This window comes from Sorex fumeus, unplaced genomic scaffold (genome assembly GCF_029834395.1).
Source record: "Sorex fumeus unplaced genomic scaffold, SorFum_2.1 ptg000006l, whole genome shotgun sequence".
Classification (NCBI taxonomy): domain Eukaryota; kingdom Metazoa; phylum Chordata; class Mammalia; order Eulipotyphla; family Soricidae; genus Sorex; species Sorex fumeus.
The window spans coordinates 66,633,255-66,660,018 of NW_026606063.1; the positions used below are offsets into that span (position 1 = coordinate 66,633,255).

Below are 26,764 nucleotides of genomic sequence, written 5' to 3' on the forward strand. Positions count from 1 at the left end.
CCAGGGACAAAAACATAAGCCCCCAATTGCCTAAATACTTCTTTTCATTTCATAAAGGTTTGTCTGAGGTTGCCAAAATTAGGACTTTGCTTGAATCTTAATCTACTTTTTTGTTTGTTTGTTTTGGAGCCATACCCAGTGATGCTCAGGGTTTACTCCTGGCTCTGTGCTCAGGGATCACTCCGGAGGAACTCAGGGGATCATATAGGGTGCCAGGACTGAACCTGGGTCAGCCATACACAAGGCAAGCACCCTACCCACTGTACTATGGCTCTGGCCTCCTCTTAACTTACTTTTTTAAAAAATTTTTATTAGTGAGACTTCATGAGGTACAGCTGTAGAATTACAAATTTTTGTGCTTGGGTTTCAATTATACAATGATCAAATACCCATCCCTCCACCAGTGCCCATTTCCTACCACCACGGATCCCAGTATCCCTCCCACCCCCTTGCCACAGAGGCAGGGGGGGATGGGGAGGATGGGGGGTGGTAGATTAACCTATTTTTGATTGACAGACTCCTTTCGACCATGATCAAGCAACTACACATTTTCTTTCCTTTTCTTTTTGGTGTTGGTGGTACACCCAGTGATGTTCAGAAGCTTCTCTTGGGACCACATAAGGATCCCAGATACTCAGCATGTGCTCCAGTCCTTAAATCACATCTTTGATCCCTGACTGGCCCGCACGGCAGAGCCTGGCAAGCTACCCGTGACGTATTCAATATGCCAAATACAGTAACAACAAAAGTCTCACAATGGAGACGTTACTGGACCCGCTTGAGAAAATCGATGAACGGGAAGACAGTGATACAGTGATACAGATCCCTGACTGGACTCTGACTGTTGGTTGTTCTCTGCACAGTGGCACAGAGTTGCTATTTCAAGACTATAGAACCCCCACAACCATCCCCAGGCTCTTGACAACTTTCTGTGAGATTGTGTGCAAGCAGAGAAATAGCTCATTCATCCACAACCCAGTTAAACTACTTAAGGATTTGGATATTTGGGTTTTATGCCATTTTTACATGTCATAAAACATCTTTTAATTTTTTCTCTTTCCACTCAAGAAAGTATAATTTCTTCTTGGTTGGCAAGCTCTGAAAAGCCAGGTGGCCACAGAGTTTGCCCCTGGCTGTGACCCACCTACACCTGGCCTACACAGGTGTACTGATGGAGGTATTTATCCAGCCAGGTGAGGGAAGAAATGGAGCCTCCACCTGCTCCTGTAGCCAAAAGTGTATTTGCCTGTGCTAAAGAAAATTTTGTTAATGTTTGTAGAAAAATCTTAAACAGGTGGTTCCTTTCACTTTATACTTTATAGACAAAAAACACCTCATTTCTTCAAGTGTTACTTATTTTACAAGTAAGTCTTTTACAAGTCTTCTCAAGTAACTATTCTGAAGACACTCCCAAAGTCCTATAGCATCAGCATCATAGTCCTTTTTTAAAAAAATGACTTATCTTTTAAAAAACTGAAATATGAATGCTTGGGGCGATAATACAGTGGGTAGAGTGCCTGCCTTGCATGTGGCCAAAAGAGGTTCTGTCCCTAGCACACACTGTGGTTCCCTTAGGATACCCAGTAGTGGTCCACGAGCATAGAACCAGGAGTAAAACCAGGTGTGACCCAAAAACAAACCCAAAAAAATCTTTAAATATGAAAGTAAATGGTTTATCCTTCAAAATTCACAAATCACAAAATTAATTAATTTTGTTAAAAAAATGTTAATCCTTAAAAATTAACATTTCATGTCTTTCCTAAGGCCAGTAAAGCACATTTCACTGAAGTTGCAAGTGTACCTTGTACCACTGAATCTTCAAGTCGGTTTTGTCATGGGTGAAGTCACTGAGCTCAGGGCAGACCAGTAGTCCTGAGGTTGACAACCTGAGAATCTGCCGGTATGATATGAAAGGCAGGGAAGCTTCTGTCTTCTCAAACACCTTCAATTCCACGGACATCTCGTCACAGTGAGAGGCATTTCTGATTTGGATGGCAAGACAGAGTAAAAGTCAATCAAAATAAAATGAAGAATAACATCCCCAACTCGGAAAATTCTGCTTCCTGCTCTTTTTTGAGATGTGCTGGCTTACTTTACCATTTTTAACGAACAAAAATAGCACTACAAGGTACTTGTATAGAAATGGTGAGGAATTTTCCCAGTGTGTCCTCCACAAACTGATTTCAACACCATCAAGGGGCACTTCAAAAATCTCCCCCCAGGGTGTAGGATCCTGAAGCATAGTCCCACATACTTCAGCTCAGTTTCCAGGTCAAGAAAACTTATCCAAATGGGAAGACTGTTTCCTAAAAGACACCACTTCTATGCCACAAAGATTCCCTTCCCTTGTCTTGGGACTCATTTATTCACCAAATTTTTATTTCAGATGTATATATATATACATATATATATATATATATATGATAGTATAAAACCTATAAGGGGATTTTTGCTTTACTGCATGAGAGGCAGCACCCCTGTAAGTCTGCATATTTGTTAGCATAGGAAGGTATGAGTCTAGCTATGATGTTAATTTTGTAATTCTGTCAAAGAACTAGACTTGGGGGAAAGGCAGAGGTGAAACATTTCTAGAAACATGAAATAATTAGAGGGAATGATAGAGAATAGAGAGTAAAATTATTAAGTATAAAAACATTAAAATACAATTATCCATTAAGTTCCTGAGAACCTAATAAACACAGAACCTCAACTAAGAAAAGAATGTGTAATCCTAGGTGCTTAAGGCAGGAAGAAAAGACCTTGCACAACAAAATGTAAAATAATCTACTTGCAACGAAGGAACAAAATGAGAAGGGGGGGGGGGGGGAAATGTGTAAAAGAAATGTGATAGAAGACTGTCTGAAATAAAAGGAGTTAGTTTGAATATATAAAAGCAACATTTATGTACTAATTCATATCTGGTTGAAAAAAAGAAGATGGAAAATATTTGGGGCACCAGGATGCAAAACTATCGCTTTGAAATATGCATGATCTCACTGCAAGTTGAAGCAATAGAAACAAGGCCATGTCTAGGGAATAGCAGAGCCCTGAACACAATCATCCCAAAACAAGCTTGCAGTGATGAGGAGCAGCTTCCAACAAGCAACTAGGTGTCTGCAAAATTCTGTTAATTCCCTGATTATTAACATGCTGACCATTTCTAGATGTGGAAGATTAGGCATGCAAAAATTAAGTGACTTCTTATGGTTGAATAGCTACTTAGAGGTTTAGCCAAGGTTGGAAATCCATATAGCTAGGAACTTACAGACATGATTAGAGGTACAAAGCTGCTCCAGTGTTGGCCGGGTAATTTTCCCTTGCACTTCATGAAGTCTGAAGGAGGGGTGGGAATCACACTTCTTTCCCCATGTCTTGCGGTATCCCCACAGAAGAGGGGTAGGAGCCATATGTGTCACCAAATTGATCTACTTTCCTCTTTTTTGAACACACAGTGAGACTCGTGTCCTGTTCCACTGTGGATTAACGCAGTTCTAAGACTCTTTTTAGACATAAATGGTGTGTTCCTCACTTAGCACCAGTTTTAGTAGCCACAAAGGACCCCGTGGAGATTTCCTTTTAGTCCAGAGATCAACAGCAAGAGAGATGTTTTATTTTTTCTCTCTGAGCCCTGAGGGCCAGACCATCCTCAGTTTATTGATCATGTGATAAGAAAGATTTTGTTGTTGCAAATCACTGAAATTTGGGAGATGTTTGATGCAGCAGCATAACCCTAACCGTTCTGATAGATAGAAAAGCAATGTGGGTTCTAGATCTCAAAAATTACAAAAATCAGAAATGCAGGGTAATTTCATGCCTTCTGACTGTTAATGCCAAGAGCCTTAGGGAAACTGCTAGTCTCACTCTACAAGAAACACAATTTTAAAGATCAGTCAAAGAATCTCTGAAATGATGCTGCACAAACTCAGTCCACACTGAAATTTCTAATGTCACCTCATTTTAAGATTTCTTTCTATAAGAAAAGAAGAAAAAACAGGATATTCATGATTTTTCATGAGGCATAAAAGAAAACTTGAAAAAAATGACTTAGTTTTTGTCTATCTGATTTCTGTGCATTATCACTTTAAAAATCAACAAGTACTTTCTTTTGAGAAATAAAGTACATCTCCATATGTATACTGACCAGCTACAGTTCCCCATACTTTTCATGCTTGATTTTACAGAATCTTCCAAAACAATTTGTTTATAGGAGAGTGAACAGAGAAGAAGAAAAAATGAAATAAATTGGGTTGAAAAGGACAATTAATGAATAATGGAATTAAACTTCTAGCAGTGAATTAATGTAGTCTTACAGATGCGATATATAATGATGCATACATATGAAACCTACATAATGTTACAGCAATAAAAATGACAGAAATAAGAACTGTGCATTCATAACTTTTAATATCAGGTATCTGCATTTCCTTGGAAATAAGATGCTAGTTCAGTAGAGTCCATTGATAGAACTGAAACAAAATACACATACACATACACACACACGTACACAAAATATTTAGGTCTGGAGCTAAAATTGTCCGAGTTGTAAGAATGTTATTTTCCTTGGTTTTATTAGCAAAGGTAAATATCTCTAGCTATAGATTCTCCCTGTAGCACTGTAGTACTGTTCTCCCATTGTTCATCTATTTGCTTGAGCATGTACCAGTAACATCTCACAACAAATTCTGAGACTTATTGTTACTGTTTTTGTTTTGGCATATGGTATACATCACAGGTAGCTTGCCAGGCTTTGCCGTGCAGGCAAGATACTCTCAGTAGCTTGCCAAGCTCTCAGAGAGGGGCAGAGGAATCGAACCCATGTCGGCCCCATGCAAGACAAATGCCCTACCCACTGTGCTATCGCTCCAGACCTCATAGATTCTCCCTAACTCAAACAATTTTATAAACTCTGGACAGACACTGAAGCTGACTGGTAGAGTAGTGAGTGGCATTTTGAGGAAAAAGAGAGGCAGCAACTGAAAGAAGTTTAGGAACATGATTTCTTAATCAGATTCTTCCTAATCCTTTAAAAAGAGAATTAATTAAAAAGACATATAATTCTTATTATTCTTAATGTTGCTAGGACTACATTCCCTCAAGAAGCAGGAAGATATGCCTAGACAAGAAAAGAAATATTTTCAAAAAATGCTGTCAGGAAAACTGGGTAACCACATTAAAAGGAATAAAGCTGGGTCCTTAATTTAACTCAAAATGAGTCAAATACCTAAACACAAAAGCTAAAACGATTTAAAAAATGTGAAAAAATCTTAGAAGAAAACAGGGGAAAAGCTTCATGACATTAGGTATGGCAATGCTTTTTTTTCTTTTGTTTTGTTTATTTCTTTTTTACTATAGTATCCAAAGCACAGACATCAAGGTAAAAATATTAAACATTGGAGCTGGGGCAATAGCACAGTGGGTAGGGCGTTTGCCTTGCACGTGGCAACCCGAGTTCAATTCCCGGCATCCTATATGGTTCCCCAAGCACTGCCAGGAGTAATTCCTGACTTCAGAGCCAAGAGTATCCTGAGCATCGCCAGGTGTGACCCAAAAAGAAAAAAAAAGAGTATTAAACATTATCAAAACTAGTTTAATATTTGTACATAAAAGGGTACTATAAATAGTTGAAAAGCAATCCAAGGAATAGCAGAAAAATGCATGCATCTCATTTATCTGGTAAGACATTGATACCCAGAATATACAAAAAAGTTACTACAACTCAAAAACAACAATGTAACTTTAAAGATAAAGAACTGAATAGACATTTTCTCAAACAAGATACACAAATGACCAATACAAGGATATGGAATGATGTTCAACATCACTAGCCATTAGGAAAATGAAGTCAAGGCTACAATAATATACCAATAGCATTAGGATGGAAGAATAAAAGGGAAAAGGAAAGAAAGAGAGAAAGAAGGAAAGGAATAAAAGGAAGGAAGGAAAGAAGGAAGGAAGGAAGGAAGGAAGGAAGGAAGGAAGGAAGGAAGGAGAGAAAGAGAGAGAAAAGAAAGGAAGGAAGAAAGGAAAAAGGAAGGCAGGGAGGGAGGAAATAAGTAGTTACAAGAAAGGTCAACAGTTACTGCAGAAGATAAAAGAAATTGAAACCTTTGCATTTTGTTGGTAGGAATGCAAACTGGTGCAGCCACTTTGAAAAATAGTGTAACTATTCGTCAAACAAATTAATTGCAGAATTTTCATACAATTCAGTGATTCTACTTCTACACATCTACCCAAAAGAAATAAAAGTAGAGGCACAAATAGATGTATTTGCAGCAGCATTTTTCATAATATTCAAAATGCATAATACCATGTACCTGAAATTTATACATTATATATATATATATTAATGTTTGACTGTCGCTGTCCTCCCATTGTTCATCAATTTGCTCGAGCGGGTCCAGTAACGTCTCCATTTTGAGACTTGTTGTTACTGTGTTTGGCATATTGAATACGTTACGGGTAGCTTGCAGGGCTTTGCCATGCGGGTGAGATACTCTCGGTAGCTTGCAGGGCTCTCCGAGAGGGGCGGAGGAATCGAACCCGGCTCAGCCAAGCTGGCTGCACGCAAGGCAAACGCCCTACTGCTGTGCTAAAAATTCAAAATGTGAAAATGGCAAATTTCACTCTTCTTTATGTTACCATGATAAGAAGTGTTAACAGATAGTGAGGACTAGACTAGACCATGTATCAGGAGCTTTGGGCTCCAGACCCAGTTCCACCACCCACCACCTGGGAGAACTTTGCAAGTGAACCCGATTCTCTCCCTAGCACAAATAGCCTTTGCATTCACTGGTTCCTAAACCTTCATCCAGATCTACAATATCCTTTGTGTTTTCTTTTCTCTATTTCTTGGATTCAGCAGTCATCAAAATAGATCAGTCCCTGTCATCTTGGTTGTTACATCCTCATGGGACATGTGTGTGTTAGAGGAGGAAAAGTAATAGCAAAGAGAGAGCATGGCATCAAGTAACTCTGGATGTCCTCTCAAGGAAAACAGAGACGCATATGAGCAAAAATCAAAAGCAGGAGACGAAACCATAATGATGTCTCAGGTGGGGATGGTGCTTCAGAAACTGAGAAGAGGGTTTTCACCCCCACACAGGTGATCACTGAAGAACCAAGGAACTGTATCTTTGAAAGGAGCTACACACTCCCTTTCCTCTGAGGGACTTACCTTAGTGTGCAGATGTAGGTGCCAGAGTCCCCCTGCCTGACAGGCAGGAACCAGAGAGCAGCATCCTTTACGTGGACACGGGCATCTTCTCCCACAGGAACCAGTTGAGCAGAATCATTTCTATGCCACATCAAGTTGACATTGGGTGGCATGGAGGGCCACAGCCAACTTTTCACCTGGGGGCACCTCAAGATCACAGGCTCCCCTTCCACCTTGAAGTATCCTTTGAAATGTTTGCCACTAAATTGACACTTTTTTTGAGCCACTGAAGGACAGAGAAATAAAAATCAGACTTCAGGTCTAAAACATGCCTACATCTTAAAACCTACCTTTGATGGTCTTCTCTGGGGATGCAGAGGGCCTCAACTAAAGTGGCTGAACCTTGGGGCCCATTTGGCCCTTTTGTTGAAAGGATTTCAAAACCCACAATCAAACTGAAAGCTACTAACAACTCCAGTTTATATTTGGTAAGGAATGTGAGATCAACTTCACATGGCAATCAGAAAATAAAAATAAATTAAAAATTTAACCATGTTTTTCACTTTGTTGATTTTTCTTCATTATAAGTAGATCCTAGCTAATTTCATATGGAAGCAGAATGTAGTTCTGACCTACTGTGTAGCCAAATTAGGCAAATCTATTAAAATCAAAATCTATTAAGACTTTTAACCTTGCCTTTTGGGTTATCGCCTTTCAGTTAGGATGACAGATGCCCGGAGCAAGCAACAGAGAGCATAAGCAAGAGGAAGCATGTGTAGATTTTGTCAAGATATGAATATCCATCTCTTTCTTTTTGATGACAACAATGCCTCACTAAATAAATCATTACTTTCCCCAGAGAAGATGCAAGCAAACTCTTTGTGGCTGAAATTTTCACTTCTTACCTGTGGGTTCCTCTGGCAGAATGACAAGGGGAGAAACAGTTGTAATCCACACAAGGAGAATGAACATTGTTCCTAATACTTTCTGTGGGACACAGGAAGGAGAGATCTTGGGTCTGATATCCTGTAGCCTAGAGAAAGGGCAGAGGGTCACTAGGAGCCACAGACGCCCAAGTGTGGGCCTTTTGAGGTGCTAAATACATCACCTGATGATGGACATTTTTTTATTTAGATATTTTTTAACAGGAAGATTAAATATTTTTGCTCCAGAAAGTTCTGTTCACTGTACTTGCCTGACACCAACCCCCTGGTGTACTTCCAAAACCTCTCAAAAGACCTGAGTTTCTACCCTGGTGTCTTCTGAGAGTTCTGGGATGATGAAGGAGAGTATCTGTGGTACCGTGGTCACTTCCTTATTTTGCTACCCTGGTCCCCACTTGATCAGAGTTCTCCAGGTTTATTGTAAGTCATTTAACAGGACATTGCTCCAGAAACAGACTAACAGCTCATACTGGGTGGTAGCAGGACCAATTTTGATTTTTCAGAGTCACTGGAGGGAGATTCTCTTCAACTAAGGCCACCACTGTGCCACCATTCTTTTCGGTCTCTTTTCGGTCTCTGCTGGAACATCAATCTGACAATGGTTTCCATGGTCTGCCAGTAGGACCACCCTTTGACTCCTGTGCTCCACATTTTCCTTTACTGCTTTGTGCACTCGTCATCTACTATGCTTCTTTCTTGCAGAGTGAAGCTAAGATTCACAAGGATCCCATTTTATTTTAATCACAGTTATACCCTCAACTCCTGTTTGTTGAGTAACTGAGGGAATGAGTCATAGAAATTAACAATTCCTCACATTTTGCTTGTCGGAGAACATTTCCTACAATCCAAATGGATTAACTCTTAGAGATATTTCTGACATAAACTGAAGGATTTTGTATATTTTTAACCCAGATTTAGAGACCAGTTTCTTAAACTGTGGAGCACAACTCCATACAAGTTGTGAGGGTCACAAAAAATGGCAATTATAAAATATTTCTAAACAGACAACAAGCAAAACTCAACACAAAATAAACCACAACATGAATCAAGGGTACTTCTGACAGTGCTAACCTGCGTTGCCTTTCTTAGATGCAAAGGATCAAGAGAGAAAAGTTTAAGAAATCCTGATCTAGAAACATGAGGGGAAAAAAGGGGGGGGAAAGCCCCAAATGTGAGTAACATAAACAAGATCATGAAGCATCCCTGATCCCCACCCTTCCCAGGAGGAATATCAGAGACTTCTATATCTCACCCTAGTTTTCACACCACATTGCAACGATCTGTTATATATAGCACTGCCACAATGACGCTGCATAACAAATAAACCATCCCCAAACTAAATAGCATTGAAAAAAAGTTATTTGATCTCGCTCACAGGTGTCTGGGTCAGAGAGAGGTTGGTGCTGCAGATGGGGCTGGGTTAGCCTCAGCTCCAAACTTCTGGTAGGGTTTAATTCTGTGCCATGTGTTTCTCCTCCTTGTACCAGCACATGCTTCCTGGGAGATGATCTCATGGGATGGTAGAACTACTAGTAATATGTGTAAAGATACTCAAGATCTTGTTCAGAACTAGTTCACTCGTGTCTGCCCACATTCCATTGGCTAGAGAAAATCATGTGGCCAAACCTGCTATCAGTCAGGTGGGGAAATATTCCCACCTCTAGTAGGAGGTGCTTCAAAAATACACCTGGAGGTTAGGAATGAGAGCAATTAGATCAAACAGATGGTCACTCCTGTTTGTCTGGCTTCCTGTGAGTGATGGCAGACTTGAGGACATAGGCCCAGTTCTAGAATGTTCTAGGAAATACTTATGATTGAAACTTTCCCAGAAGGGTGGGAGCAGTAAATGAATACATATTTTTTCAAAATCCATATCTCAACCCCTCCCGATCTTTATGAAGAAATTTTCAGTGTCCCATGTTTCCAGGGCAATATTATGGAATATAGTTCTTATATGGCCAGAGCAAGGCGGGAAAACTGAGAAATTTCTGAAAATCTTTCCTCATCAGTCCATGATCCTTAGGAAGTAAGGGGTCAGCATAGCCCTGTAAAAGCCCTCTCCAGGGATGGGAAGGGGAGGAGGCAGTGAAGGGCCTGGAATCATCCCCTTAGCTGGTGTCTGCCCCAGGCATTCTCACTCAGACTCCTCCTGCCTTATGTGGTCCTACCTTTGACATATTTCTGGACCACACACATTTCCTGTAGCTTTATTTCTAGCTCAAACATTCAGGTCATCAGGTCATTTGGCTGGCATAAAGATCATATCCATACTGATCAAGTTTCTTTGTCATCTTTGGACGTGCATTTACTTATCATGTCTACAAAGAATCTAGTCAAAACCCAGCCAAACACACTAGTTCTCTAGTAAGGATGTGAAAAGAAGTAAAAGTTAAATATTTCCTATGTAATCAATTCTACATATTGGAATGAACAAATAAAGTTAATGTTGTTTCTATGGGGGCACCAATACTTTTATATAAAGGTATACTGCATTAATAGCTACCATACAAATACTATGCATTCATTTATCCTCATCAAACTCGGGTCACCCATATTCGGAGAGCCCGGCAAGCTACCGAGAGTATCTTGCCCGCACGGCAGAGCCTGGCAAGCCACCCGTGATGTATTCGAAATGCCAAACATAGTAACAACAAAATCTCCAATGGAGACGTTACTGGGCCCGCTCGAGCAAATCAATGAACAACGGGAGGGCCTTTACTTTACTTTACTTTACATTTATCCTCATAATATGGATGTTATGCTGATGTTATAATGTAAAAGGAAAGATGAGAGTTTTGTAGCTTGGCTCCTGGCTTCTTAAAGTTTGAGTTGCAAACCGCTATGGAGTCCCCTAACTGAATGTGAGGATTGTGAACAATTTAGCAATCGTAATGTATTTCTGAATGGACAACAAAATTAATTAAAAGCATTAATTGGAAATCAACTCCATAATAATTATGAGGTTTTTCTGACATTTGTCAGGTGAAGTGGGTGACATGTGTACAAAATTAAGCTATTGATTTACCTAATAGTTATTTAGCCTGGATTGAAGGAAATAGATAATAATCATTAAGCAGAGATTGGTTTGAAGGGAAGAATTTATTGCTTTTTAGCAGAGATTGAAGTTTACACTCAGGAATAGTGATTCCAAAGCCTTTACTCTTCAAAAATATACATTCTGTGAGAGATATCACTTTTCTCCTCCATTATCTATTCTAGATAATAAAACACTGACTCTGGCATTTCATGATCCAGCACAGACCACACTTCCTATCATCTCCTGCAAGTAAGAGGGTCAGATACAGATCTCCAGTGAGTGGAATGTCTACTTGAAGTTCTAAAAAGGCTTTAAAGTCTCCATTCATCTCCTCCTTTCTGGACTGGCACCGCCATCTTGGACCACATGTGCCAAAGGCCATGGAGGCATGGGAGAGAAGCTCCTGGTGATGAAGATGAGTACCGAACCCTGGATGCTCCCCCTTTCCTCTGTCTGAGCTACCTGTTGGGCACAGGTAAAGCAGTGGAGCCCTGACAGACACCCTCAGTGTACCGTTCTCACTGGTCCTCTCTGAGATATTTTACAGTTCCAGGTGAACTATTTCTGTTGAACCTAACAATTCCAATGCTGAAAGAGTTATGCAGACCCCTATGATGGAACCAGATACCACACCGCCAGTCCCAGTGCACAGACTTAAGTTTAGTCTCTGATTCTGTGAAGGTGTGCAACCAGGTTTGAAATTACTTTTAGTCATCTGAGTTCCTATGTTCCTTGCAGCACTATTCACAATTTAGCCAAGATTGGGAAACAATCTGAGTGTCCAAGAACAAATGACTGGAGAGAGAAACTGTGCTGCTTATAAATAGCACAATACTACTTGGCTGTGAGAAAAGATGAAATCAGGTAATTTGCTGTTATGTGGATAAATCTGGAGAGTATCATGGTGAGTGAAGTCAGCCAGAAGGAGACAGAACAGATACAGAATGATCTCTCTCATATGTGGGATGTGAAGAAACATAGTAAGGGAATAACATACAGCCAAAGGTTATTTCATGTGGAAACTTTTGAGACAGTGGTGGAGGGAATAGAACACCCTGCTCATGGGTGTGGGGTTGGAATATTGGATGCAAGAAACTCTGTCACTAGCAGTATTGTACTTATTCAATATGCCAAACACAGTAACAACAAGTCTCAAAATGGAGACGTTACTGGGCCCACTCGAGCAAATCAATGAACAATGGGAAGACAGTGACAGTGACAGTGCCTCAATAAAAAATTAGCACTGTAGCACTGTCCTCCCACTGTTCATCAATTTGCTCGAGCGGCACCAGTAACGTCTCGTTGTTGTTACTATCTTTGGCATATCGAATATGTCACGGGGAGCTTGCCAAGCTCTGCCGTGCAGGTGGGATACTCTCGGTAGCTTGCCAGGCTCTTCAAGAGGGACAAATTAAAATAAAATAAAATTGCTCTTAGGGCTGAAGAGAGTACAGCGGCTAAGGCACTCGCCTTGCATCCCACAGGCCCTGGTTATATTTCGTCCTTTACATTTGGTCATCCAAACAGAACACAACTAGTGGGGACCCAAAGCCAAAACAAACAAACACATAAATAACTCTACAGCCTATATCCACTAAGGAGAAGCTGTCAGGAGAAGCTTCACAGAGCTACAGAGTGAGACAATCCCAAACAAATCCAATCTCATGCTTTCCTTTTTCAGTTGATAAAAACTAGTTGAACATTAACCCTCTTGTCCAAATCCAAGTCTAGGCAGCGTAACCAGAGTTGTTCATGCACACACAAACCATGTTCCAGAGAAGCAGAATCCTAAAATGTCTCCTCCTTAAATACCCCTCGCCTGCCCTGCCCAGATCACTCCAGCTGAGAGAAACTCTTCATTTCTTTCCCTGGGCTTTGGCAAAATAATTGCTTTACTGTGACTTCTGCAGGAAGTGGCTTCAGACAATCCAACCACAAACACATAATAGTGATCTTTCCTATCACCAGAACCTCAGAGAAGACTAGAACCAAAATTACTGCAGTATGGGAAACAGGAAGTCTTTGGCAGGCTGAGCAGAAAAAGAATTCACTTTACAGCAAAAGGCTCTTCTCTTGCCCTATTTTCTTTAAATTACAGGCACTTTGACATTTCTCCTGAACCTGAGTTCATCACTTTACTGGAAGAAAGAAACTTCAAAGGCAGCCCCTTCCAAGTTTTTGAGTCACAACTCTATCATACATTTTTTGTCAAATCACCATCTTTTGCCAGCTCAATGGTGGCAAAAGGAAATGAATGAAAAGCTGGTCGAAGCACAAAAAAATGGTCAAAATACATAAAGACTTGAAGGTAAACACAAGACTGCAACCTTGTGGGAAGTGTTAAGGGAAGCCTACCCTGATATCAGCTCCCACTGGCCCAGGAAGCCACTCAGCTGCCTTTATCCCAGATGTCTGTTTCCTGCCAGGGGGCAACAGTGTGCTAAAGAGTCTGAGAGTGTGTAGGTGCTGACCCACCTTCTAACTTTTTTTGAAAAATCCTAATAAACTTACTAAAAAAACAGTACAACATGCTATGCATTTCCCCTGCAGTCATCATTTTGCCCTATTTACTCCATTCTCTCTCTCTCTCTCTCTCTCTCTCTCTCTCTCTCTCTCTCTCTCTCTCTCTCTCTCTGTTTTTCGGGTCACACCCGGCGATGCACAGGGGTTACTTCTGGCTCTGCCCTCAGGAATTACTCCTGGCAGTGCTATGAGATGCTGGGAATCAAACCCGGGTCAGCCGCGTGCAAGGTAAACGCCTTACCCACTTTTTTGGTCTCTGTCTCTACATTGGTTTCTGTGTATGTTTGTCTCTCTCTCTCCATCTGAAAGTTTCAGATAATAAACTTCACCCCTAAATCCTTCAGTTTGTTTTTGGGACTACTGATTTAAAAAAAAACTTTTTTTGAGCTGACTGAGAACAAATAAGTAGACAATAGTTCTTTCAACATTTAAAAGACATGACAAGGCCAGGGAAAGGGGATAAAGGGCTGGAGCATATGCTCTGCATGCAGGAAACCTGGGTTCAATCCCCTGCAGATCCTGCTTCTCAAGCACTGCCAAGACTGACCCCCAAAGACAAAGCAAGAAGTCCCTAAGCACCACTGTATGACCTTAAAAAAGCACAAACAATGCCTGACATTTTTTGTTTTCTAGTATTTTAATGTATTTGAACCTAATTCACACAGGTTACACTTTTCTCTATTCTCATCTTCATTTGTTCCTGGAAGATTTTAGACACCTGTCCATCTGAGTCAGGTACCGCAGTCATCCAAAATTAAATACCTGGTGACAGGTCTTGAATATTAATGAAGTTGGAGAACAAACAAGTTTACACGTATCACTTAGTCTCTTCTAATTTGCGAAAACAAATTCCTAAAAATCCAAGCATGTTGCTTCATACACTTGGCATAAAACCTCAAAACCACAGGAAATCAAATGTTTACATCAAAATTAAACTTGGAAGTATTTCAACTCAAAGCTGAAGCAATATAAAAATATTTAAAGTCAGTCTCTGGATGCATAAAAAGTTCATTTGGGGAGACAAGGAACATCATCTAAGGTCAGATACCAATAAAGAGAAAGAAAATAGAAAGAAAAGAAACTAAGACCGGCCTTAAGGCAGTTTCTATTGGAAAATATATTGAATCTAAGCAGGACATTTGATGAATTTGAACACAATTCTTTTTGTTTGGCCAGGGGGTGAGTAGGACACAACCAGTAGTATTCAAAGCTTACTCTTGGTTCTATGCTCAGTGATCACTACTAGAAGGACTCAGGGGACCATATGTAATGCCAGGAATCAAACCTGGGTCAGTCACTTGCAAGGCAAGCTCCTAACCCATTGTTTTATCTCCCCATCTCCCAACAATTATTTTTGTTCATAGAAAAGGGAGATGCTATGTATTCTCCACTCCGCAATGCAGCGTCCCTCAGAATTTTAAAAAATCAGAACACCATGAAGGTATTCCTGGACTGCAAAGCCTTATTCAGCCCTGTGAAATGTAAGCTATATAGTCAACTATTGGAGGCCCATCTTTGCAGAAGCAGTATTGGGCCACATTGGGCTACAATTTAAAAAAAAAACTTGGAAATACTGAATCTTGACTCCATACACTCTTTATTGGGAGATGTTACTCCCAGGCAGTGCTCAGAAGTACCAGGGGCTACTCCCAGTGATATCAGGCCAGCTATGTAAGGATGAGTGTTCATTATGGAGGCCCAGTGGTGTAGGAAGATTGGGATGCTAGCACTAGTAAGGTTTACTGCTCTGTCAAGCTGCACAGGACATAACTCTCAAGTCTGAGGACATCATCCCATCACAAACAAGAATCAATAGAAAGAAGCTCATGTTCATTGACTTATGCAAGCTACAGAGCTAATAGTGCTGATAAAGTAAGATGTCGGGTAGGATATAAATTTGAGTCTTAAGTCTTCAATGTTGGGTCTCCTCTGCTTTTCATTTTATGCTGTGCTTGGGATTGAACCCAGAGCCACACATGCACATGAGACAGGTACTTTATTACTGAGTTACATCTCAACTCCAGAATCTTGAGCCAGAGGGGGACTTGAGGGATCACTCAGTTCTGTTGTTTACCTAAACAACTATCAGATACCAAGCACCCACCTACACAGCCAAACTCACTACTCATGAAGGGGGAATGCAGTGCTGGGAAATGGACATGATCAGACTCATGACTCAATCCAGATTTGTCCCTGTATAAGCTCATTGATAAGACTCCACTTCCAAGGGGAGCTTGGAAGATTACCTGCATCTTCTAAATATCCTGAGTCATAGGGATGCCATGCAGAGGAGCAAAGTAGAAAGCCTATGAACTTCAGAGTCTGACAGCAAGTTTGATGCCTCTTCCTGCCATGCCCGGGATGATTTTCAGGCTGGGGGCAGGTGACCCTGCCTTTATGAGACTCCACCAATATCTTTAAAGTGGTTTGCCACCTGCCATGGATCACAGGGTGATTATCTGACATGAGATATGGGAAAAAATCAGTCCAGCACCAACAAAAAGAAAACACTGACAAGTCGTGGCTCTTATCAGCATTTTATAGAAGTTCAACTTGCTCAGAAACATACATCCAGCAGAACTGGGTAGAAAGCCATAGATGTTCCCTTGATGTGTATCCTGCCTAACTCCTGTTCTAAGTCCTGAGAACTTCCATGTGAGTGACTTAGCTACAGCTATTATATTAGGAAAGTGTGCTGCTCTAAAGGAATCAGTACACTCTGAGGATTAATCAATGTTATAGACTGTGTAAACACACGGCCATACACACATACACATTTAAAAAGAAAATTCTGGCCAACACCCGAAGATGCTTAGGGGTTACTCCCAGCTCTGTGCTCAGAATCTCTCATAGTGGTTTTTGGGGACCATGATACACTTTTAGTGTGTATCTGGTATTCCAACACTTGTGTTCAGACTGATTTCTTAGTGACAAAGCATAGAGAACAGGAGGTGGGAACTGGCTTCTATCTCCACTCCACCATTAACTCACTGTATAATCTTGGACAAGTCACTGTGCCATTTGCAGTCTGAACTATGATTTTTTCAATTCAAAAGCACCTCAGTAGGACTACCAATAGCTCCCCTCTCCCTCCAGACATAGATCTTTGGCACTCTAAGTTAATCTAAATTTGTGCCTAGGTTTCAGATGTGAACAAACCCTAAGCTTCTAAAGCACCAGGTTAGGGGTTCTTTATATCTATGAACTTACCTTTAGTTTCTCAGAGTGGTGTGCTGGATTTAAATAATGTCTTAATCATATGTTTGTCACATGTGGTCATACATGATCTTCTATTTTGTAACCAGGCCCTTCTGCTATCAAAAGGCAGAGATCAGAGCCAGAGTGATGGCACAGTGGGTAGGGCTCTTCCCTTGCATACAGTCCGACCCAGGTTCAATCTTTGACATCCCATATGGTCCCTCTAGTCTGCTGGGAGTGATTCCTGAGTACAGAGCCAGGAGTTACCCCTGAGCATCACCAAGTGCGACCCTTCCCCCAAAAAATTGTTAGAAAAAAGTCATTCTAAAATGCCTATCTGTATATAATTCAGCGCTAACCAGCGGAAGAATGCTGTGAGCTAAGCTCAGGCCTGTGGCTTCCATCTGAGGTGCTTGGAAATTTGGTTTTGGGAGAAGTCAGTCACCATGTACACTCAACTGCCCCAAGTATCCCTTGGAAGGCAGAACACATTTAGGAAACTGGTGGATAATCCAGGCTCTGTCCAGCACCATGGGAATCTCCTCCAAGACTACCAGCCATGCGAGTAGTCATCTTAGACTCTCCAGACAAGTTAATTACAATTGTTTTAACAAAGGCAAACTCAGTGTGGTTGAAGAATCACCTGTCAAATTCATGATCTACAGAATATGTGAGTTATATAAAAATGTTTATTTGAGGTCAACACATTCTGCTGTAGTTTTTCATATAGCAAGAGGTAACAGAATGCTCAATCTTGCAGGTTCAAAGTACTAAATTAAAGAGAAGGAATCCTGCAAGAGAAAACACACAGAAGGAAGTGGCAGCTAATTGCCCAATAACAGCAGGGACAGAAAAACTATTAATACAGATGTAAGACCCAAAGAACCTGGCAATAGCAGGCTGAGTGTGTGTAGACACAAAAGGCCTTCTGCACCTCCCTTTCACGGTATCTCAGCACAAACCTCTGTTCATGATTACCTCCCTGAGCCATGAGGAACAGTTTCAACCTTGTTCAGAGCCTTCTGTTCTTGGGTAGGACTTGTATATCACACAGGCAGTGATACTTTGATTACCTTCCAATATCTTTCTTTGTTATCTCTTATTCTTCTGCCACTGTAGTCCAAGCAAAAGGGAAGAGCCAGCATATCTCCTCCAAGAAGCAAAATGTAAGTGGTTATGACATAGGGGAAGTTCCTTTCTGGTAGCAAAAGGGAATCAGAGGAAAATGATTTGGATGATTCTGGGGTGATGGAAGGAAGGCATGAGAGGAAGCAGACAGTCTTGCTTACTCTTCTAGAAAAAAACTGAGAGCAGAGACGGAACAAAAAAGAGGGTGGAAAGGGCTGAAAGCAGAGGATTGTCAACATTACTTTCATATGGGACCTTTAGAGGAATCCCACCAAGGGTCATGAGGAACTTCCCAAGATGGGGCACTTGAGAAGAAAGGAGATGATGTGACATGTGGGAGTAGAAAGATGTCTGCTAGCCACAACTCTGGGAAGAGATCCACTTGTCTCCTAGTGCTACTAGTGGAGAGTGGGAAGTAATGATGGATTGGGCTGATCTAGGTGATCTGGGGCTGCCATGACCTAGTTTGCAGTGAGTCAAGGCTGCAGGATATTACATGGTGGGACAGAGACAAATGGGAAGCACCACACACCAAGCCTTGACCTCTGACCTAGGCTGCCTTATCTTTCCAATGCTCCCTGAAATCTGCTGGGTCCAGCCAATAGACAACACAGCATCTGTTGTCGCTGTGTTTTTACCTTGTGGGCTATTTTCCAGTCATTTAGCTAGAATAATTACAAGTAGCTAAGTGGAGGACCTGTGACCCGGAGAGAGGCATGGGATGACAATCATCCATGGTATTCAACTGACCCCTCTGGGAGGCAAGAGCAGGACATGAACATGGTCACAGATTCTAGAGGACCTTTGGACCAGCCACATCCAAGGAGACCTTCATGGAGACCCATGAAGACCCCAGGTAGCCCTATGTCCTAACAACAAGCGTCTCCCTTTCCCATACTCCTTTCTGTCCAGAAAGTGCTAAGGCAAGGAAGTCTGGAAGATTTGGGATCCACCCAGATCCCAATAGAGCCAGATCTGAGTCAGCCAATTTAGGATCAGAGACACTGGTTGGTTTAATTTCCTCTAATAAGAGGCCAAATAAGAGTCTTACTACAAAAGTTATCAAAGGCACATTACTGTGGCATCAAATTCTGACGAGAGTGAGTTTTCATGAAACTACCTATATTTTAGAAATATTTCTTTAAAAATTAAGTTGTCTAACCAAATGAAATTCTCTTTCTATACCCTGAGAGACTCTTTTTCCCTCTGGAGAACAGGCCTACCCTGAATGCCCCAAATGTCTCTCTGGCATGTCCATGAGAGTAAAGAAAAACTAAGCCCAGGGTTCAGTGATTAAGATACTTGCCTTGCATGAGGCTAACCTGGGCTTAATCCCTGACACCCCATTTTATTTCCCAAGCCCTTCCAGGAGTAACCAATGAGCACAGCCAGGTGTACTCTTCCCCATCCCACAACCCCTTCCCCCCCCCCCAAAAAAAAAAACCTAAGCCCAGACAATGACAATAACAGAAAAAACCCAGGGACTTTTATCTATGCTGTGTGGGGAAATCTGATCACAAGAATCCCAGCCTTTTGTTTGAAGACAGCCCAGACTTCCTGGGGTTTTCACAGGCCCAAGAAGTCCTGCCCAGAAACCCTTTGCTCTGCCCTGCGTGGGGGCTAGTATTACGTTCATACTCCACTGCTCTCTGGTGTCCCCCTTCCTGGACTCTCAGGGCCCTACCCAGCCTGTTCCTCACTGGTGAGAAAAGCCCCTTGAAGCTGGGTAACCTGAAATTCTGCCCTTCTCTGCCTTTCCAACTGACCTAAAAGAATGTGGTGGATTTGTTCATGTTCATGTACATCTGGCACCTCTGTTTAGTTTATACAAAGGATTTCACATCTCTGTACTGCTGAAATTGGGCATGGTTAGGTGAATTTTCACAGCTGTGAAAGGTCATGGACACAGCCACATGGGATGTTCATGCTGTCTGAAAAGAGGCTTTCCCTTCCTTTATCCATGGATCTACTCACTAACCCCAACATGTCTGTCTCAGCTTCTGTAAAACTGGGCTTACACAGACTTCCCAGCCTACCATGTGTCAGAAACATTCCAAGTCCACAGATGGATTCTCTAAGTTTTTTCATGTAAACCACATCAAGTGGCCATTATCTGTCTTCACAGTATGATGACCAATGTGGATGACAAGGCATGATGACAAGGAATGAGCTAGAGGCAAACTTGCATTACATTAAGTTACAGAGTTGTTTTAGGACCCCACAATCAAAGAGAAGATTCCAGGTAACTAGAATTAAGCTCCATGGCTATGTAGCAAACTACCATGAACTTGCAACTTCAAATGTTGACCATGTATTAGCTCACATTGCCACAGGTGGGAAGTCTGACCATAGCTGCATGGGTCTCTGCTCAGACTTCTAGTAATTCGTGTCAAAGCTCAGTATCCTGTTTCAACAGTATGTGACTGCTTGTAGAGTTCAACCCTGTGACAGTAAACCTAAGGTCCACACTTTCCTGCTGTCAGCCGAGGACACTCTCACACAAAATCACTGTGGTTTTACTTTAACCCCTCTAACACAGGGCAATTTTTTCAGAGCCAAGGAATAATTTGGGATACTGCTTCACACAGTTCTGGTCTCTTAAATGGCCTCTCTTAAATGGCCCTCCCGCCCCGCTGGTGGCGGGACCTTAAAACTTTAACTTATGCTTAAAACTTAAATCGTAAGACTTTTCTAAGTCATGATACCTAAAAAAAATAAGGCAAAAATAAAATACACAGTATTATTTATATAGATACTAAACAGCCTTCCCACCTACACCTGGTTGATGACCTTCCTTCCTCAATTATATCAAATTTGTGAATTGGGGATCTAAATTATATCTTCCAAATGTCTTCACTTTTGTTATAAGGAAACCTAATTATGGGGCTGATATCTCATATTCCTATTCTTGTCCCTCCCCACAATCAAAACTAAGGGTTTATACCAGGTCATGGATCAGTAGAAGTCATCCAGAGATATTTAAGAAAACATTCTGATCAATATCAGCTCTAAGTAACTTAGAGTGGACCCAGAGCTTTACATGCACTCTTTCTTATTTCCAAACAAGTCACAACATGAGTCTATGGGTCTTATTCTTTACAACTGATGCTGCTATACAGAGGTCAAGTGCCAATCCAGTTGGCTTTATTGTAGCAAATCACCACACAAATAAAAAAATCTTGTCTTGGATATTCTAAAGTCTTGCTACCCAAGATTGGTGGTCAGTGGACCAGTGGTATGGTTATCACTAGAAAGAAATTCATAATCTCAGGTTTCATCTCAGATTGATCAAACAAGTATCACTGCCTAGTAATAAGGGTCCTAGGTGATTTAAGAAGCATTGCTTTTTAGGATTGGCTTCTCCTTGAATGGAACAGGCTGATGTCTATGTGGACTGAGAGCAGAGATAAAATTAAATATCTGTGTGTACATCACTTTAGTCTTCTTGGAGTGGTTTCTGAAATTCTAATGTCAGAACCACATAATCTGTTAAGGATAAAGATGATGAGGAGGAGGATACTCTTGAAGATGTTTTTATGATAGAAAATATGTATTCAGGGGCTGGAGCAATAGTACAGAGGGCATGGTTAGCCTTGTATGCATTCGACCCGAATCAATCCCCAGCATCCCATATGGTCCCCTGAGCACCTCCAGGAATGATTCCTGAGTGCAAAGCCAAAAGTAACCCCTTAGCATCACCAGGTGTAACCCCAAAAGAAAAAAAGAAAAGAAAGATGAAAAGAAAAAATAGAAAATATGCAATTTATATACATATGTATTCAATGTCCACCACCTGCCAGGTGCTGGACAAAGTCTTGACACCACTGTATCACTGTATCACTGTCATCCTTTGTTCATCGATTTACTTAAGCAGGCACCAGTAACATCTCTATTCCTCTCAGAGATTTTAGCAGCCTCTCCTTACTCATCTTTCCCAACGACTTAAGGCTCTTTCAAGGTCAGGGGAATGAGACTTGTTATCGTTACTGTTTTTGGCATATCGAATAGGCCATGGGGAGCTTGCCAGGCTCTGCCCATGTGGACGGGATACTCTTGGTAGCTTGCCAGGCTCTCCAAGATATATATATATATATATACATATATATATATATTCTCTATGATTTTGTTGCCTACTGTCTGAACCCTATCAAATATGGTGTGGTAATTATGGAAAATGGGTAGGAAGTTTCTTATGATGTGTTGTGCAGCCACAAAGCGGCCATGTGGTCCAGAAAGCGGCCTGGAGTGTGGCAGCAGTCTTGTTATTTTTGTTTTCCCAAATTTTTATAAACTATGTACTATTATTTTTGTTTCAGAGATTTTGAGGCATATAGCTGTTAAATAACTCCTTTGGGGAGACAGGGTCAAAATAGTTGGACTGAAGTTCGGTTTCCATTCTTTAACTTAGAGGTTATAAGATCATACTGTCACAAGCTGTTAAAGCTAGTTTAAGCACAGGACAGTTCAATTTGTGACTATGCACGCCGTAGTATGCAAATTGCTGTTATTTTCCGCTTAATGTCTTTTCTGAGAAAGAAACAGTTGATGGCAGACCTTATCCTGCACACCCTTACAGACTTGACTTAGTGCTTAGTCCCTGAATACACTCAGTTTTGCAATCCCCAATTAAATACAAGTAGTCTGAAATTTGCACTTGACATTTTAAGAAACATTTGGGTGGTATAAACACTAGACATTCATGGAAATAGCAAAGACACCCTTCTCTCTAATCCAACCCTTTCATCTGATGAAACTAATGTACAGAAACATGAACTTATAAATCTAAGTCATATAACAAGATAATTTCCAGGTTTTTAAACCAGGCTTTCTAGGCCTACAATCTAGTGTCCTAATCACTGGATTATGGATTCACTCCTGGTAATTTAGAAAATTATTTATCCTTAATATGAAACAGATTCTTAATGACAGTTTGCTTCAGTAGCAGTTGAATGGAGTTAAATGTAGATTCTCAAACTTCTCTCCTGTTCGTGTTGCTGCCATTACATGCTGACTTATTTAACAAGGATCATCAGGTAAGTTCCAGGTTCAGAACACAGGCTTTGGACAGAGAAATAAGAAGCCCCTGAAGAGTTCATAAAGGATAAGAGATGGAACAGGCAGTGAATCTGGGTTGGAGACAGGTATTGCCTGAAAAGCTTCAAAATTACTCAAGCCTGTGTCCTGACCCCTCTGTTCCTGTTTAATTGATCCCAGGCAGGGACAGAGGTAGAGGGTTAAAGCTAGGCTGACAACACAAGGCAGGGATGCTGAGATCCTTGATGCTGCATGTTCTCCACTTCACAGTTTCTCTTTTAACTTTGCAGGGTTTGGCTAATCAGCCAGACCCAAGGCCCCCATGATCCTCTCATAAGTTTGATACTCTTCTCCATCTATTCTAAGAAACAATCCTTTGTGGGCAGAAAACAAAATGGACAGGAGGCAGAGCATGGACCTCAGAAACCAGTGTTCTTCGATGTTCCCTGCTGGATAGTTTTCTCTATCTGTTAAACAGGGAACCTATTCAAGACCTACCCACTGACACTCCTGGAAACCCAATATCACACCTCTGGGTTGTTTTGCAAATGAATTTCCATTAAGTTTGCCACTGTCGTGAAATCTATTATCTCCAAAGCATCAAGTATGGCCTCTGAACCAGCAGTAGTAGCATCTTCTGGATATGTCATCACTGACCGCAAGCATGTGTGCATGCATGTGCGCGCATGCACGCGCGCGCGCACACACACACACACACACACACATTCATAATATCTTACTGAGAAATCTGTGGTTGTATAAACCTTCCAAGTGGTATTAAAACATCAGTCACTGAGAAAGAGGCAGACACTGCTGAACCCCAACCTTTAGCCTTCACTACACACTTGGCATCAAAGACAGGCACCCCCACTGGTGCCCAGTCAACGTGGAGCTCAGGTGCTCAAAAGATCACACTGACTCCAATGGAGCCAACATGCTCATGTGAAACCCCTAAGAGCCTGCCCCCAAAACCTCTAGACACAGAGTAAGTGCCAAGCACAGTCTTCTGACCACAGCTGTCCACAGCATGTTCCTGGCCATCCACAGCAAGGATGTGTCACCCATCACTGCACCTCAAAGCGACCTTAGAATCCCTCTTATCCAGTCCCTTGTTACGATAAGAAGAGAAACTGAAGCCCAGAGAGGTCTGGGTCAACTTCTCTCCCGTGAAGGAAGATACAGAGAAGACAAGAGGCACCTGAGGTCCGAGGCTTCCAGGAATAGAACGGCAGGAGAGTCCTCCCCATCTCCCAACTCTTCCCGGCCTGCTTGTTTCCCTCTCCCCTCCCTGTTCCTCTCTCTCCCTCTCTCTCTCTCTCTCTCTCTCCCCCCTCTGTTCTCCCTCTCCTCTCTACTTTCTCTCCTCTATCCCTCACCCTATCTCTCTACCTCCTCCCTTCTCCCTCTTTCTTTCCTTCTCTTCCACTTTGTCCCTCTCCCTCTCTGTTATTTTCCCTATTTCTATTTTCTATTTCTATTTTCCTATTTCTCCCTCTCTTTTATTTTTCCTCTCCCTCTCCCCTCTCCAATCTCCTCTCTCTGATTTTGTCCCTATCCCCCACCTTCTTTTTTCTACCTTTCCTTCTTCCTCTCCTCTCCCATGCCCCTCTCTCCTACTCCTTTTCTCTCCATCTTGGCCCTCTTACCTGCAGCTCTGCATTCTTGTGCCTGAGGAAGGCTGCCAGGCTTGACTTTCACCTTCTGTGGGGGTTCAGAAATCCAGGCAAGTGTTTATATCCTGATAGACCAGGGATTTCCTAATCAGGCTTGTATTTCTCTCCCTCTCCAACCGGGTGTCTAGGACACACCTTTTCCCTCCTCTCAGGAGCCCCCGGGGCTATGCTGGGTAAGTGCTCACTCAGATTGGGGAAGTGGCTCAGAAAGTTCAGCATGAGTTTCCCTGTTTTCTGTGACTTGCTCTTACGTACGTCCAGCATTTTAAAACCAGAGGTGGTTTTAAAATGTTTCACCCACTCTGGTTCTAATAAACCTAAAGAAGGAGGTGATTTGTCTTTAACCATGGGAAAGTTGGTGTCCAGCCCACAGAAGTCTCTGCGACTGCAGGGAGCTATGCTCCTGGCCCTCTCCTAAACACACACGCCTGGTCTTGTTGGATCTCCAATTTTCAGGTAAAGGGAGCTTTATCAAAATGGATGAAAGTTGCCAGAGCATTTTGTACATTTTGTACACCAGAAATGGGAATCCACTCCTAAATTATGTCCCGTCAGGATCCCAGGGGACTGCAATTCTCCTTTGTCTCTCCTACTAGTAGCCCCATTGGAGTCAGAGAAGACAGACCCAGATTACCACCACCTTGTCCCAAGCCTGCCAGAAGGCCCTACAAGTCCCACACTACAGACACAGCATCAACTTCAGCCTCCATCCCACTAGAATGACTCAAGCCCAGGTTGTTCACCCTGGGTTAAGATTTAATGATCTCCCTTCTTGACCTGAACAGGAAGCCGAGCAGGGGGTGCAGGAAGACTCATCCAGGACCAAGAATTTTCTGAGTCACCAATCCTCTTGTCTATATGCTAAACTGTGTTGCATCGTTTAAGCAGTGAAAGTTAGATTCCCCCATCGATGGGAGGAAAACACCTTTTTAAGTGTCCCTTAAAAAATTCATCTTTCAAACCTTAATGAAATTTGCTAATTTAGACTCACAGTGGGTTTCAGGGAAAAAATGCAAATGGAAAAACTGTAGTGGAAAAATTGTAGGTTTTTCATACCTAGAATAAAGGTCACAAAAATCAAAAGAGTTCACTGGACTTATCTTTTTTGCTAATGAGTCATATCCTTTTGCTAACAAGGATAGAAACTATGATAGGTCACACTTAAATTGGGTAAATAAATCTGAGAAAAAAAAAATGTGTTAGCCCCAGATAGAAACTTGTCGGTGTTCAAATCCATCTCCAGCTTAAAAAAGAGCATCAAGGGGCTGAAGAGAGGCTCTGTGGCTTAAAGTATTTGCCCAGAAAATGCAAGACCACAAGTTCAGAAGCCAGTACTACTGGCTAGTGCTGAGAGAGTCCCGGCAGCTGCTGTGAGGGAGCCCCATGAGAAAGGACCTACAAGAGGCTCAGAGGCTGCAGAAGTGCCAGGGGAAGGATGGACAGGCGGTCAGTCCTTAGTACACTAATGTCAATCCTGGCAGCCTCCTGGTAAAAGAACAGAAACCCAAAAAAGCAAATTGATGTGTAGATACTCAGAGAAACCACAGGTAAGCAAGCTGCTTATTTTAATGATATATATAACTTCATAATGGGCAGTGTCCTTGGGGCACTGTGAATTACCCAAAGTGAGTTTGTGGGACCATAGGTAAATGTTAACACTGTATCATGTTTAGTCTTTTTTCCCCAAGGACCAGTTGAGGGAGTGCAATTTGCTTCCATTCCATAATTTTTTGAATGGGTTAATATTAAAGAGTAAACTATAAAACTTGGACCACATTAAATAAGACGCAAGGGTGTGAATTCATTCCAGCAGTAAAAACTCATGAAATTTCACAATCATTCCGGATGAAGAACATCCCAATGGTTGAGACCTCCACACATCTTTTCTGTGTCTCTCACAACTCAGCACACCTGCCTTTGTTGGGATTCACTCCATGGCACGGGGAGACCCACAATTTAATACAGCCAAAGAGAGGAAGTGAAACTATGTTTTCTGCCTTGACCGTGCTTAAGTGTAACTGTTGGTCTTGTGATTCACAAAGAGGAATTTACATAACTTCAGTTCTCTCTAAGG

The 26,764-nt window shown here is 41.7% G+C and overlaps 1 protein-coding gene across 1 annotated transcript in view; it reads right to left on the reverse strand.

Annotated features, from left to right (window-relative positions):
- Window positions 1-24,795, reverse strand: part of IL1R2 (interleukin 1 receptor type 2) — a 37,306-nt gene extending 12,511 nt beyond the window's left edge. Inside the window, exons 1-4 of the mRNA XM_056127703.1 lie at window positions 24,664-24,795; window positions 8,059-8,186; window positions 7,175-7,439; window positions 1,802-1,982 (exon numbers count right to left, since the gene is read on the reverse strand). Coding sequence (XP_055983678.1) covers window positions 1,802-1,982; window positions 7,175-7,439; window positions 8,059-8,186; window positions 24,664-24,677 — 588 coding nt within the window. The 5' untranslated portion in view covers window positions 24,678-24,795. The remainder of the gene's footprint in view (window positions 1-1,801; window positions 1,983-7,174; window positions 7,440-8,058; window positions 8,187-24,663) is intronic.
- Between the last annotated feature and the right edge of the window lie 1,969 nt (window positions 24,796-26,764).